General features: G+C 42.9%; 1 protein-coding gene across 1 annotated transcript in view; it reads left to right on the top strand.

The window, feature by feature from the left end:
- CRISPLD2 (cysteine rich secretory protein LCCL domain containing 2) overlaps window positions 1-14672 on the top strand; it is a 177818-nt gene that overhangs the window by 133070 nt on the left and 30076 nt on the right. Inside the window, exon 14 of the mRNA XM_033941577.1 lies at window positions 1498-1631. Within this exon, the coding sequence (XP_033797468.1) occupies window positions 1498-1631 (134 nt within the window). The remainder of the gene's footprint in view (window positions 1-1497; window positions 1632-14672) is intronic.

The raw sequence follows: 14672 nt of genomic DNA, 5'->3' as shown, positions 1-14672 counted from the left end.
CTAGTTTTGGGGGGTAATTGGCAGTTTCCTCTGTAATGGGAGGTTCCCCCCCCACACCCCTCTCAGAGCGCTTACAGTAACTGTTTTAATCCACCGCGCATAAGTCCTGCGAGCCATCGTCGGCATGCGTTTGTCCCGCGCGGTTATGATGGGTCACCAAAAATGGAGGTCTTTTCTTTTAACTGTGTATTATATTATTATTGTAAACTACCCAGATCTGATGAAGAGTGGAGGTATTTCAAATTCTTTGAATAAACACAAACGTTTCCAGTTTTACCTCTTTGATTATATTTATCTTTTATGTTTTGTCATTTACTATCATGCTGATAACAAAATTGTAAGTTTTATATTGAGCTGTATCCCTTTATAAAGGGTGGTTAACAAATCCCAATAAATACTAGCCCCTCCACCCCCCTTTTTACAAAACTGTAGCGTGATTTTTAGCATTGGCCATGGCGGAAACAGCTCCAATGCTCATAGAATTCCTGTAGTTTATAAATCTTTCCTTAATTGCTTCTGATGATTTCAGATAATCCACATTTTGGATTTGTAAGTACTTACCTCATGCAAAGATTAGAGAATGACACGGGGAAAAATTCTGTCCCCGTCACCGTCCCGTCCCCGGACCACCATCCTCTGCACCGCCCCGTCCCCACTGGTCCTTTCACCGCCCCATCCCTGTCTCTGCCGTCCCCTTCACCGCCCCGTCACCGTCCCCGCTGTCTCTTTCACCGCCCCATCACCATCCCCGTCTTCAGTGTCTTCTCCTCTCCATCCCCTCATCCCCAGCACCCTTCACGCGGTCCAGCAGCTCCATCCCGCCGGCCAGCCGTGCATTTCCCTCCCTCCTTCCTATTCCCTTACCTTTTCTTCTTGAAACTGGCGATTTCTATATAGCTACGAGCTGTATTACAATGGGAGCCTTGAAGTCGCGTTGGGTTGCCTGCTAGAAAAGTCTCCTCCGATGCAACTGGAAACAGGAAGTTGCGTCAGAGGAGACTTTTTCCAGTAGGCAACGCGACGCGACTTCAAGGTTCCGGCTGTAATACAGCTCATAGCCTTATAGAAATCGCCAGTTTCAAGAAGAAAAGGTAAGGGAAAAGGAGGGAGGGAGATGCATGGACGGCCGGCAGGAGAGAGTGGGCTGCCGGATCGAATGCTCGTTCATCGTGCGTTCACTACTTGTTCACCACCCCGTGCTACCATTCACCGCTCCACGGGGCGGTGAATGGCCTTGTCCCCGAACTCGTGGTGACCTTTTTTTTTTGGTCACCGTTTTGGCGGGTTACCCGCGGCTAGCCGCGGGTAACAACCACCGTGTCATTCTCTAGCAAAGATGTCATTTCTTTAATAAGACATTAACTATTTTTTCGGCGGCCCTCAAAGTACTTACAAATCCATAATGTGGCCCTGCAAAGGGCTTGAGTTTGAGACCACTGGTGTAGAAGCTTTCAATAAACAATAATCCCACCCCTTCCACCTTTCCTGATTTTTCAGAGCTCCAGCATTTGCAGGACTGCGGTGCATGCCGGGGCCATTAGGGACGACACAGGAGGATATGTGGATGTGATGCCAGTGGATAAGAAAAACCATTACGTTGGTTCGCACAAGAATGGAATTCAGTCAGAAAGGTAAGCCTTGTCCTGTCATAATGGCCTGTCTCCTCTCATTTTATAATATTACATTACATTACATTACATTAGGGATTTCTATTCCGCCGTTACCTTGCAGTTCAAGGCGGATTACAAAAGAATTATCCAAAATATATTACAAGAAGAACTTACAAAAAAAAAATATAAAAATTGGTCATTTTCAAAAAGAGTAAGAAATGGGTAAGGTTATTTGTTTGGGGTAGTTGGCTTTAGTGAGAGGTGGAGTTTGAGACTTGCGGTATTATTTCTTTTTTCAGAGTTTTCTTGAAGAGTATGGCCTTTATTTCTTTTCTAAAAGTCTTGTAGTCGAGGGATGCCGTCAGTAGATTGGCGATTTGGTTGTCTAGTTTGGCTGCTTGAGTGGCCAGGAGGCCATCATATAGTTTTTTCCGTTTATTAAAAATTTCCAAATCATACAAAGCATAACTCAGCAAGAAACAGTACACAGTTAAACAAGAAAAGTTTTCAACTACAGATCTTACCGTTCCCACCCTTCCTCCCCCAATCCCCAGTCATCTGATCCCACCCACCCACCCTACTATACTAACCAACAATAGTATTGCAGAATCCAGTGTGCCATATGGAAAGGATATCATGGGTTCAACAAGTGGTCTCCTGTCACTTTAAAACCAGCGTTGGTTTGTTCCTGTCAGCTTTGAATCCTCTTTGACCTTTAATTTAATATAGTCAATATACAGCTCATCTTTCTGATGAACTACAAAGCAAAGGTACACCACAGGGTCAACACACTTGAATTAAATATATTAGCAAATCAGAACAATCCAATGGAATAAAATTGTACAAAATTCAGCCACACCAAACTGCTTTATACAGATTTATACAAATTAAAATGATCGCAATAAGAAATTAAAAAATGGAATGAGAGCCACAAGGCCTTGAGCAAGCGCAGATGCTCAAGGCCCAGCCCAGGCAAGAGGCGGGATCTTCGTTCACTGGCACCGGCACGCAGCACCAACCCACAGGACGTGCCGGTGCCAGATGGGGTAAGGGGCTTGTTTGGACGGGCGGGGAATGCTGCTTCCAGCGGGGTGTGGGGTGTGTGTGTGATGCCGGTTCTCGGGGGGGGGGGGGGTCATGGGTGGGGGGAATGATGTCGGTTCGAGCGCGAGGGGGAGGAGGGGGTGCGATGCCAGTTTTTGGGTGGGGGCGTTTGCGGGGTGGAGCGATGCTTTTCGAGCAGGGTAGGGGGGTGAAGCAGCGCCGGTGGCCTCGTTGGGAGGGTAGATTGGACCAATCAAGCGAGTTTCCCTTACTTCCTATGGGAAAACTCGCTTTGATATATGAGCAATTTGGTTTACGAGCATGCTTCTGGAACGGATTACGATCGTAAACCAAGGTTCCACTGTATTTTGAACATTTGCATTACTTCAGACTGCTTTGTAGTTGCCAAAGATTTGCTGAAAAAAAAAAAAAAATCTGAATCCGTGGGAGTGATTCTGGCCTATGTGAAAGAAAAATAACCTGCAGCTAAGTCGGATTTTTTCTGTGTAAGTCTCCGACAAGAATTCAAGGATGGAAAACTGGAAGTGGTTCAAGTCGGAGCGGGTTCTCCGTTCCTAGAAGAGTCAGCATGTAGATTCTTGGTGAATAAGAAAGGATACCTTCCCTAAATTGACGTAAAGAAAGCTTATTTTCCGTTAGTCATGGCAAGATTATCACCAGACATAAGCAGAAAAAAGAGACTATTGAGTTTTAACCCGCTTTACTAAGCATTTATATGACTACTAGTCTTTAAGCCCATTACATTCACGGGTGCTAGAATAGATGTGTCTGTCTGTCTTTCTTTCTGTCTCTCTGTCTCCTTAGCAGCTGTCTGTCTTTCTTTCTCGCTCCTTGGCCGCTCTCTGTCTGTCTCTCTGGCCCCTTGTCTGTTTGTCATTCTTTCTGTCTGTGTCTCTGTCTGGCCCCTTGTTTGTCTGTCTGTCTTTCTTTCTCGCTCCTTGGCCGCTCTCTGTCTGTCTCTCTGGCCCCCTGTCTGTTTGTCATTCTTTCTGTCTGTGTCTCTCCCTGGCCCCTTGTCTGTCTGTCTCTCTCCATGGCCCCCTGCCTATCTCTCTCTAGCCCCCCCCGAGCAAACCAAGATTGCTTCCTGCCCCCAGCACACCCCTCCCCTCAAAGCAGCCCCTTTTCCCTCTCCCCCTCCACTTCCCTGTGCAGCAGTAGCAGCCAAACGCCTTGCAGCACCTCGAAGGACACCCGCCTGCCGTTGCTCTCACTGCTGCACGCACCGCAAGCCGCCGCACGCCACAAATGGAACATGGCAAGGAAGCACAAATCATAGCGGCAGGAATCACACCGTTTCAACTGCGCATGCGTGGGTAAGGGTTTTATTATAGAGGATGGGGATGGGGGAAAGACTGAGCTCTGGATTGCAAGATAAATAATCCAGCAACTTCTAACAGTCAGGGCCTGATGCTAGAAATGTGGGAGCCTAGGGCAGAAATTTAGGAGGGGACAGAAACCCTGCTGGCAGATTGCATTTTCTCTCCTGTTCTCCCCAAAGAGCTCAGAACAAGCTACAGGTTGACATACGCAATATACAGTTAACAGGTTACAATTTATCATGGTTATCTGGAATACTGTGTACAATTCTGGAGGCCGCATTATCAAAAAGATGTGCGGAGAGTTGAGTTGGTTCAGCGAATGGCCACCCGGATGGTCTCAGGACTCAAGGATCTCCCATATGAGGAACGACTGGGTAAGTTGCAGCTGTACTCACTCGAGGAACGCAGAGAGAGGGGAGACATGATCGAGACGTTCAAATATGTCACAGGCCCTATCGAGGTGGAAGAAGATCTCTTTTTCCTTAAAGGACCCACGGCAACAAGAGGGCCTCCGTTGAAAATCAGGGGTGGGAAATTTCATGGCGACACCAGAACATTAAGGGCTCAAAGCTGATCTAATCCCTCCTTTCATTCTCAAACGTCACTTTAATATTTTTGGTCCTTTCATCCATAAGCTAATTTATGAAAGTCTAAGTCAAAACATCGTACCAACTACATGGAAAAAAATCAATCATCCGTCCTATTATTAAAGATAAGAAAATTAGCTCAGGAGATTTATCTAACTTTAGACCAATAGCAAATATTCCTTTTTTGGCTAAACCGACTGAAAAAGTCGTGTTCAATCAAGTTTCAGAATTTGTGGAAAAAAACAATGTCCTACACCCGAACCAAACCGGTTTTAGAAATCACCATAGCACAGAGCATTCTTTGATTGGTATGACTACTTCCATCCAATACTTTTTAGATCACCACCAGTCAGTTCTATTGATTTCCATTGACCTTTCAGCAGCCTTCGACACAATTGACCACCAACTTCTTCTGGATAGACTTCAATCAATAGGCATTACAGACCAAGTACTTACTTGGTTTATATCATATTTTACAAATCGTACTTCCTCTGTTTCTTTTAAAGATTCAATGTCCAAATCTTCACAGTCTACACATGGTGTCCCTCAAGGATCTATTCTTTCCCCTTTATTATTTAATATTTTCCTTGCCCCTCTGCTTACTCTATGTCAATCAGTTAGTTTCCAGGTCTTTGCCTACGCTGACGACATCCAGCTTCTACATCCACTAGACGCTAACAAAACATCAGATATCATAGTGATCAACGAAAAACTTGATCAAATTTATCATTGGCTAGACCTAAATAGATTAGCACTCAATATAAAAAAAAACTAATGTGATGTTTTTCCCCTGGAAAGACGATTTCTCCCTTACTGCTCCCATTTCTATAAAAAATGTTCCCCTACAATTAGTTAGTAATACCATAATTTTAGGGGTGACCTTTGATCACAAACTAAATTTTCATGATCACATTAGTAATATTATTAAAACAACCTTTTACAGATTAAGACAAATTCGATCAATCTCAAAATTCTTATGTTCTAAATCACTTAACATCTTAATTCATTCATTGGTGATCTCCAGGATTGACTATTGTAATGCCCTTTTCAAAGGAATCTCCTTAAGTGAAATAAAACGATTACAGATCATTCAAAACGCTTCCATTAAACTTATAACCAAAACTAAGAAATTATCATGTAACACCTCTTTTAAAAGACGCACACTGGCTCCCAGTCTCCCACCGGATAACATATAAACTATGCATACTCACCTTCAAAACCCTTCTTAATAAAACCCCAGCATTTATTTACAAATTATTGATACCATATTCTCCAATCAGAACCCTTAGATCTAATGAACAGAATTTATTAACTATTCCATCCCTTAAGGTCATCAATACAAGACGACAATTTATTTTTTCTGTTACGGCACCTCAGTTATGGAACGCCCTTCCAATTTATTTAAGGGAAGAGAAGAATCTTGAGAAATTCAAAAGTAACTTAAAAACATTTCTCTTTAAAGACGCTTTTGATAATTGACGAAACTTACTGCAGTCTAGAATATTTTATTGTATTATATTACACTGTTTTTTTGTTATTCATTTTGTATTTCTCCTTTTTTGTTCTACTTTCCTATAATGATTTATATTTCATCTCCCTTCTTTCCTTGTGTTTTTAAGTTTATCGTAATTTATTTTTTTTTTTATATTGTAAGTTAATATGTATTGTTCTGTTTGTATTATTCCCTAGAAATTGTAATTTTAATTTGTTCATCGCTTTGAAATACGATTAAGCGATTAATCAAAACAACTATTAAACTTGAAACTTGAAACTTGATCGCTGGAATAATATTCCACAACAGGTAATTGAGGCCAGCAACGTGCCAGATTTTAAGAAAAAATGGGATTGGCATGTGGGATCTCTTCATGGAGGTAGTTAGGGGGTGGGCCATTAGTGTGGGCAGACTAGATGGGCCTTGGCCCTTTTCTGCCATCATGTTCTATTTTTTTATTTTTTTTTAATCCTAATTCGACTCATATCAGAGATCTAATACCAATATACATAGAGGGGCATAATCAAACGATACATCTATGTTCAATTGGATGTAGAGTGCCAGTCGCCCAAAGTTGGCAGCGGCAAAATGTCCATTCTCAAAAAGTACATCCCCAATTTTTTTTTTTTTTTCTGAAAATCGTCTATCTGTACGTCCAGACTGCCATTACGTCTATCTTTATACCACATTCTGGACAAAAAATTTGTCCAAGTCCCAAATGTCCAGAACCAGACCTTTTGGATGTGGGAGGGGCAAGCATTGTGATGGACTGGCCACCCAGACATGGCAGCAGAGCTGTGGGGCACCTTACAGGGCACTGCTGCAAACTTCACAGAAAGGGTGCCACATAAACATCTCACCAGAAGTCCCTTGTAGGTTACGGTGAGCCCCCCAAAACACCCTCAAAACCCACTATACCTATCTGTTTACAACCCCAATAGTCCTTTTGGCTGCAGGTGCCACATATATGGCAGTACAGTAGGGCTTTGCGGGAGCTCACATTTTCTACCATGAATGTAGTGGCTAGAGTGGCTTATGGGCCTTGGTCCTCCTCTCTATGGTTCACTAGCCCACCCCCTCAGGTGCTGATGTTCTGTAGGCAGGTATGTCCGTTTATATTTTGGACTTTGTGGGGGTGCGACAGGGTCAGTGAACATGGGGGAGTGTGTGAAGATCTTTACTTTGTCCCTCCAGTGGTTAGCTGGTGACTTTGGTTACCTTTTGGGCACTTATACCTGTCTTTACATCGTCTAACTCTCAACATCTAAGTTTCGTCTAGGCAGTCTCATCAAACATTCGATTATTGCTGCAGGACGACTAAGTCTAGGTCAGGTCACATCCCGCCCTAACCACTCCTCTAAAAACACCCATTTCTGCTCTGGGCGCACAGTGGGATTCAGAGGCTTAAAATGTCCCTGGATATTTCCAAAAACCTATTAAGATTATCGGCACTTGGACAACCTGTCTTTTAGAGCATTCAAATGCCAACTTGGGCGGGTTTTTAGACGTACAGTATTTAAGTTTTGATTATGAGCCCATTAATATACAGTGCAAGATTTTTAATACAAGTTTTATCCTTACTTGGCATGGGAGCCCAGTGCAATTGCTCTGTTTGCACTCCCAAATGCCATCCTGGTAACAGTAGGCCAGATATTCTAAGGGTCTTTCCCAATGGAGTACAATGGAAGAAGCTCTTTGCCATCTCATTAGGGAATTGATCCAAGTAGATCACTTGACATTTTGATAGATCAGTGTATAATTCTTTCATCACTTTGTTTACCCTAAGAGCTGCCATTAGCACCCCAGAATAAGCAAAACTTCACAGGATGCCAGTATTCACGTTTCGTTTCGACACCAGTCTAAGGAAACTTCACTAGAACCCTTCTAGGTAGTTGTATTGGAGAAACAATTTAAAGAGCTTATTTATTTGCTTCGATTTTGAACCCGTCCTCCCGGGAGCTCAGAACGGGCTACAAAAGGACATTCACAATATGTAACAATACATTACAAGGACATGTCGAGATCATCATAAGTACATGGCTGAAGCTGAAGTAGAACTCCCACAGAATAAAGAAACTTATTTTTGGTAGAGGTAAATTTGACCATGCAACGCCTTTGCTCAGGGAATTACTTTGGCTTCCTATGCATCTTAGAATTCATTTTAAATGCATTTGCATTGCTTTCAAGATCCTATTTGGCATTTTCACTACTTTGGTTCCTTTAGATTGGAAGGTGCAAAGATAGTTTCATAGTTTATTTAAATTTTGATTAAACGCTTATCCAAAGGTACAAAGCGTTGTACATAATAATTTAAAATAGCTAGAAAACAAACGTTTTGGATAATAACCATGAACAACCAATACAAACATACTTGTAACATGAAAACATTGGGGAAAAATGGAAGAACCACAATTTCTTAGAAAGAATACAAATAAGGAAAATACAATAGGGAAGGGAAATGAATTAAATAATGCAGAAGTGGATGCATACGTACATAAAAAATCAGTTGAAGGCATCTTTAAAAAGCAAGCATTTTAGGCTACTTCTGAATTTCTGCAAGTTTTGTTCAGCTCTTAGGTGTAGGAGGAGAGAATTCCAAATTAAAGGGTCAGTGACTGAGAAAATGAGAGTACGATGGATACCAATTATCTTTAAGGATGGCACTTTAAGGGAATGTTGTGAAGCAGATCTTAAGGTTCTGGGAGGGTCATATGGAATTAATAATCTATCTAGGAATACAGAGGTATTGGTTTGTATAGTTTTAAAAGTCAAGAGTGCAATTTTGTAAGTGATCCGATGTAAGCCAGGCAACCAATGATTTTTTTTTTTTTTTTTTTGCAATAAAGGAGTGACATGATTGAAATTTCTGGAACCTGAAATAATTTTGATAGCAGTATTTTGTATGAGTTGAAGACGTTTTATATCTTTTAGACACAGCCCTTTATATAGTGATCTCATCTTGCAAGAAGTTCTCAAAAATTAAAACTTTTATTTCTTTCCCTCAGGGGTACTAATAGATCTACCAGGAGATTCAGTTACTCTTTCACTTTGAAATTGACTTAGCTATGGAATAACTTACCGCCTGTACTAGGAAGTTTGGGATCGTTCTTTCACTTCCGGAAAGTTCTGAAGACTTTCTTTTTTGCTAAACATTTTGAAAACTAGCCCCTTTTGTTAATTTAGATTTTCTGTTCTCTTAAAGTATTATATTTACCATTTACTGTTAACCGAGTAGAGCTCCATTTGGTTGATGACCTGGTCTATAAAACAAAGTTTTAGTTTCGTAGTTTAGAGGCATGCCATAGAGTGGTGGTCTCAAACTCACGGCCCGCCGGGTAATATTTTGAGGCCCTCGGTATGTTTATCTTAATCACAAAACTAAAATCAAACCGTTTTTTGATCATATGTCTCTTTAGCTATAAATTACAATATTATGATTAAGATTTAGCCAAAAGGAAAGATTTATAAAATATAAAGGGTTTTTAACTCATGCAAAATTGTCATTTCTTTAATAAGACATTAACTATTTTTTTTCTGAGGTCCTCCGAATCTAAAATGTGGCCCTGCAAAGGGTTTGAGTTTGAGACCACTGCCGTAGAGCAAGTGTTCATAGAGAGGGAGGGCGGGGGGGGGGGGAGGAGGAGTCCGTTTGTTGGTGGGTGTTCATATATATATGTTTGTATGTTGGGGTGGGGGCGGGACTTGGGCTTGGCAGTTTCCTCCTGCTTGTCTGGGGTCCAGCTCAATTGGAACCGAGCTGGGGATCTGGCACCATGAACCTTTCTTCGTAAGAATAGCAGACAGATGGTCCATCAAGCCCAGTATCCTGCTTCCAACAGCGGCTAATCCAGGTCACAAGTACCTGGCAGAATCCCAAAGAGTAACAAGATTCTGTGCTCCTGATCCAAGGGATAAGTAGTGACTTTCCCTAGGTCTGTCTTAATGTCAGCTTGTGAACTTTTTCTCCAGAGTATGTTCCTCTATTTTCGCCCCCCTCCTCCAGTTTACGTCAGTCCAGTTTTTGCAGTGAAAGTCCTAGGCCAGTATCTATGTAGTGGGACTACTTCCAGTCTTCTGCAATCAGGGGCTTTAAAGCCAGCCAGTAGGATTCTTTGATTAATGTCTCCCTCCACCATCCCTGGGGGTTGTAAACGCTACCTCTGCAGTTGTCCTAGAGTCAGCTGAGCGTAGGAGTGGGAGACCTGAGTGAGGAACTTGAACCAGTCCCTCTGCTTGCTGACCAGTTTGTGAACTTTTGTTATGTGATTTAGCGTTTAATCAGTTGGTGTGACTTGGTTAGGGCCCTGTTTATTAAAGCAGACTAAGCGTGAACACGTGATTTAGGAGTGATCATTAGTGAAGACATGAAAACTGCCAATCAACTGGAGAGAGCTTCATCCAAGGCTAGACAAATGATGAGCTGTATCCGTAGAAGTTTCGTCAGCCGGAAGCCCGAAGTCATAATGCCTTTGTACAGATCCATGGTGCGACCTCATCTGGAATATTGTGTACAATTCTGGAGGCCACATTATCAAAAAGATGTGATGAGAATTGAGTCGGTTCAATGAATGGCCACCAGGATGGTCTCGGGGCTCAAGAATCTCCCATATGAGGAAAGACTGAATAAATTGCAGCTATACTCACTCGAAGAACGTAGAGAGAGGGGGGACATGATTGAGACGTTTAAATATATCACGGGCCATATCGAGGTGGAAGACGATATCTTCTTTCTTAAAGGACCCTCGACCACAAGAGGGCACCCGCTGAAAATCAGGGGCGGACAATTTCATGGCGATACCAGGGAGTATTTCTTCACCGAAAGGGTGGTCGATCGTTGGAATGAACTTCCACTGCAGGTGATTAAGGCCAGCAGCGTGCCAGATTTTAAGAAAAAATGGGATACACATGTGGGATCTCTAGCGGAGTGAAGTTATGAGGGTGGGTCATTAGGGTGGGCAGACTTGATGGGCTGTGGCCCTTTTCTGCCATCATCTTCTATGTTCTATGTTCTAAGGTGACGACAGAAAATGACAGGGGCCACACTTTATAGTTAATGTGATGACTTAACATCAGACGGAGCAGAGCAGTTAAAGTCACCACAATCAGTGACTTGTCTCTGCATTAAGAGGGATGGGCTTTGATATTTGTCTTTCTGTATTTACACTCAATGCCCCCGCCTTTTATTCTCCCCCCGCTCCTTCCTGACCACCCTCTGCTATGTATACACCCCCCCTTTCCCTTTCCCCGTATCTTTTTAATTTTCAAGACGAAAGCAACAGCAGGAACTTGCTGTCCGCGTCATGTCAGCTATACCTCTGACGTCACTTCCTAGGTGCGGGACCTGGAAGTGACGTCGGAGAGAGGCAACCGCAACACAGGCAGCAAGTTCATAATGCTGCTCACGCAGGAAAAATTAAATTTATTTATTTTTAGCATTTATATACCACTTATATACATACATTCAGGCACTCAAGCATTTTCTCCTCTCTGTCCTGGCAAGCTTACACTGGGGAAAATGGGGGATTAAGTGACTTGCCCAAGGTCACAAGGAGCAGTGTGGGATTTGAACCCACAACCGCAGGGTGCAGAGGCTGTGGCTCTAACCACTTCACCACACACTCCCCACAAGGGAAGGGGTGCACATATTCGGGGAGGGGGATCAGGAAGGAGGACAGGTACCAGTGCCCTTTACGAAGACTGCGCCCTCACACCGTGTTTGTACCTGGGGCAACGGAAGGGTCAATGATGGGCCTAGGGTAACAGGGAGCAGAAGAAAGAATCAGACCTGGTTTTCCTGGGTCTCGGGCAGTGGCGTGACGAGGGTGACCAGCACCTGGGGCAGTGGCATCCCTCCCCCACCCTCTTTTCAGAGAAAGCACTGAAGCCGATGCGGGCAGCAAGTGCATCGCTGCTCGCGCTGGTTAAAAAGGCACAGGAAAGGAGCGTGGACATACGCACGCAGCAGGGGTAGGAGGAGGGGTGCCAGTGCCCCGAGGAAGACCATGCCTGGGGCAGACTGCCCCCCTCGAAACCCCCTTCCTATGCCACTAGTCTCGGGCCAATTCACTTAACCACTTGTACCCGATCCGCTTGTACCCGTTGTATTCCACTCAGGATTTTGTAGATAAGATTGAAGTCTACAAAATCCTGAGTGGAGTAGAACGGGTACAAGTGGATCAATATTTTTCACTCCGTCAAAAATTACAAAGACTAGGAGACACTCGATGAAGTTACAGGGAAATACTTTTAAAAGCAACAGAATTAAATATTTTTTCACTCGGAGAATAGTTAAGCTCTGGAACATATCACCAGAGGTTGTGGTAAGAGCATATTGCGTAGCTGGTTTTAAGAAAGGTTTGGACAAATTCCTGGAGGAAGAGTCCATAGTCTGTTATTAAGACCTGGGGGAAGCCTCTGCTTTCCCTGGATAGGTAGTATGGAATGTTGCTACTCTTTGGCTTTTGGCCAGGTACTAGTGACCTGGATTGGCCACCGTGAGAATGGGCTACTGGGCTTGATGGACCATTGGTCTGACCCAGTATGGCTGTTCTTATCTGTGCCAAGTATAAGACAATCAAGCCATTGTAACATCACTGATGAGGTTGGCTCTGAGGTATTATGACATCACAATCTTAGCTCTGGAATGTTGCTTTCATTGGGATTCCGGAATCTTGCTATTCTTTGAGATGATTGAATGTTGCTACTCTTTGGTTTTGGCCAGGTACTAGTGACCTGGATTGGCCACCGTGAGAATGGGCTACTGGGCTTAATGGACCATTGGTCTGACCCAGTATGTTCTTACATGTGCCAAGTATGAACAATCAAGCCATTGTAACATCACTGATGAGGTTTGCTCTGAGACATTATGACATCATAATCTCAGCTCTGGAATGTTGCTCTCATTGGGATTCTGGAATCTTGCTATTCTTTGAGATGCTGCAATGTTGCTACTCTTTGGGTACCTGGATTGGCCAATGTGTGGACGAGCTACTGGGCTAGCCATTGGTCTGACCCACTATGGCTGTTCTTATGTGTGCCAAAAATAGGACAATCAAGCCATTGTAGCATCACTGATGAGTTTGGCTCTGAAGCATTATGACATCACAATCTCAGCTCTGGAATGTTGCTCTCATTGGGGTTCCGGAATCTTGCTATTCTTTGAGATGCTGGAATGTTGCTACTCTTTGGGTTTTTGCTAGGTACTAGTGACCTGGATTGGCCACTGTGAGAACGGGCTACTGGGCTTGATGGGCCATTGGTCTGACCCAGTAAGGCTATGCTTATATTCTACTCCTTCTGTAACTGCATAGGTCACTACATCAACCATTAGGTCAATGTCTCTCAATTTTTTTTTTTTAGCTCTAGCACACTAAACGGAGCAAATGTTTTTCGCACCACATTATAATTGAAATGATAAAACTGCAAAACCAACAAAAATATTATATTTGAGTCATTTATTTAAAGTTCTGTATGGCTAATTGTAACAACGGTGAAACTAAACTAGATAGAATAGAATTGCTAATCAATGCGATGGATGTGCTTGCTTTTGAGCACAAATTAACTCAAGATGTGGCTCGATAGTCGACAAGCAAACACGCATTTCATCATCCACATTCTGCTGTCATTATCTTTTATTCGATTTAATTTCTATCAGAGCTGAAAATCCGAGTTCACAAAGATAAGAAGATCAAAAAGGCAAAAAAGCCTTTATTGCTTTGTTCAGGTTAGGATAACTACTGCCTAAAAAATAAAATTACTTGCCTTTAGTTTTCAAGGACCAATCACGTCAAAGAATGATGCTTGTCTGGACGGTTAAGGACCAATCACGTCAAAGAACGATGCTTGTCTGGACGATTGCTTCCTTATGCACACAGATGCTCATAACATTGACAGACTGTTGCATATGTGATCCACATATCATCTATTCTAGTGTGAACGAAAAAACTCTGTGGAGATGGTGATGTTCAAGATGCAGGCTTTTAAAAAAAAAATATACAATTTGATAATCCACATAAAATATATCTAGGACCTAAAACATTGAGAACTGTGGACCCAACTAGAGAGTTGCGCGGGGACAGAAATCCCACCCGTCCCCACCCGTCCCCGTGAGGACTCCCACCCGTCCCCACCCGTCCCCGCGAGGAATCCCTCCGTCCCCACCCGTCCCCGCGAGGAATCCCCTCCGTCCCCACCCGTCCCCGCGAGGAATCCCCTACGTCCCCGCCTGTCCCTATAAACTACAGAAATAGTTATTTCATTTAATTATGCTACTGAATTAAAGGCTCTGGTAGAAACCCATTTAAAAATAAGCAAAAAGACTTTATTAATTTGGAAATATTAATTGGGAAGAATACATACTTTGTAAACGGGTTTCTACCAGAGCCTCTAATGTTTATAAATTTTTATCAACACAACTAATATACTACTTTATCCTTAAGCAAAAAAAAAAAAATAATAATAATTTTTTTCCTACCTTTATTGCCTGGTTTCTGCTTTCTTCATGTTCTCATTCAATTCCTTCCATCCACTGCCTCTCTTCTCTCTGTGTCTTCCATTTGCTCTGTTACTGTGCCTCTCCCTTTCTCCCCCCTCCCAA

The sequence above is a fragment of the Geotrypetes seraphini genome, chromosome 4 (genome assembly GCF_902459505.1).
Source record: "Geotrypetes seraphini chromosome 4, aGeoSer1.1, whole genome shotgun sequence".
NCBI classification, from domain to species: Eukaryota; Metazoa; Chordata; class Amphibia; order Gymnophiona; family Dermophiidae; genus Geotrypetes; species Geotrypetes seraphini.
This window is presented reverse-complemented; position numbering and strand designations above follow the sequence as displayed.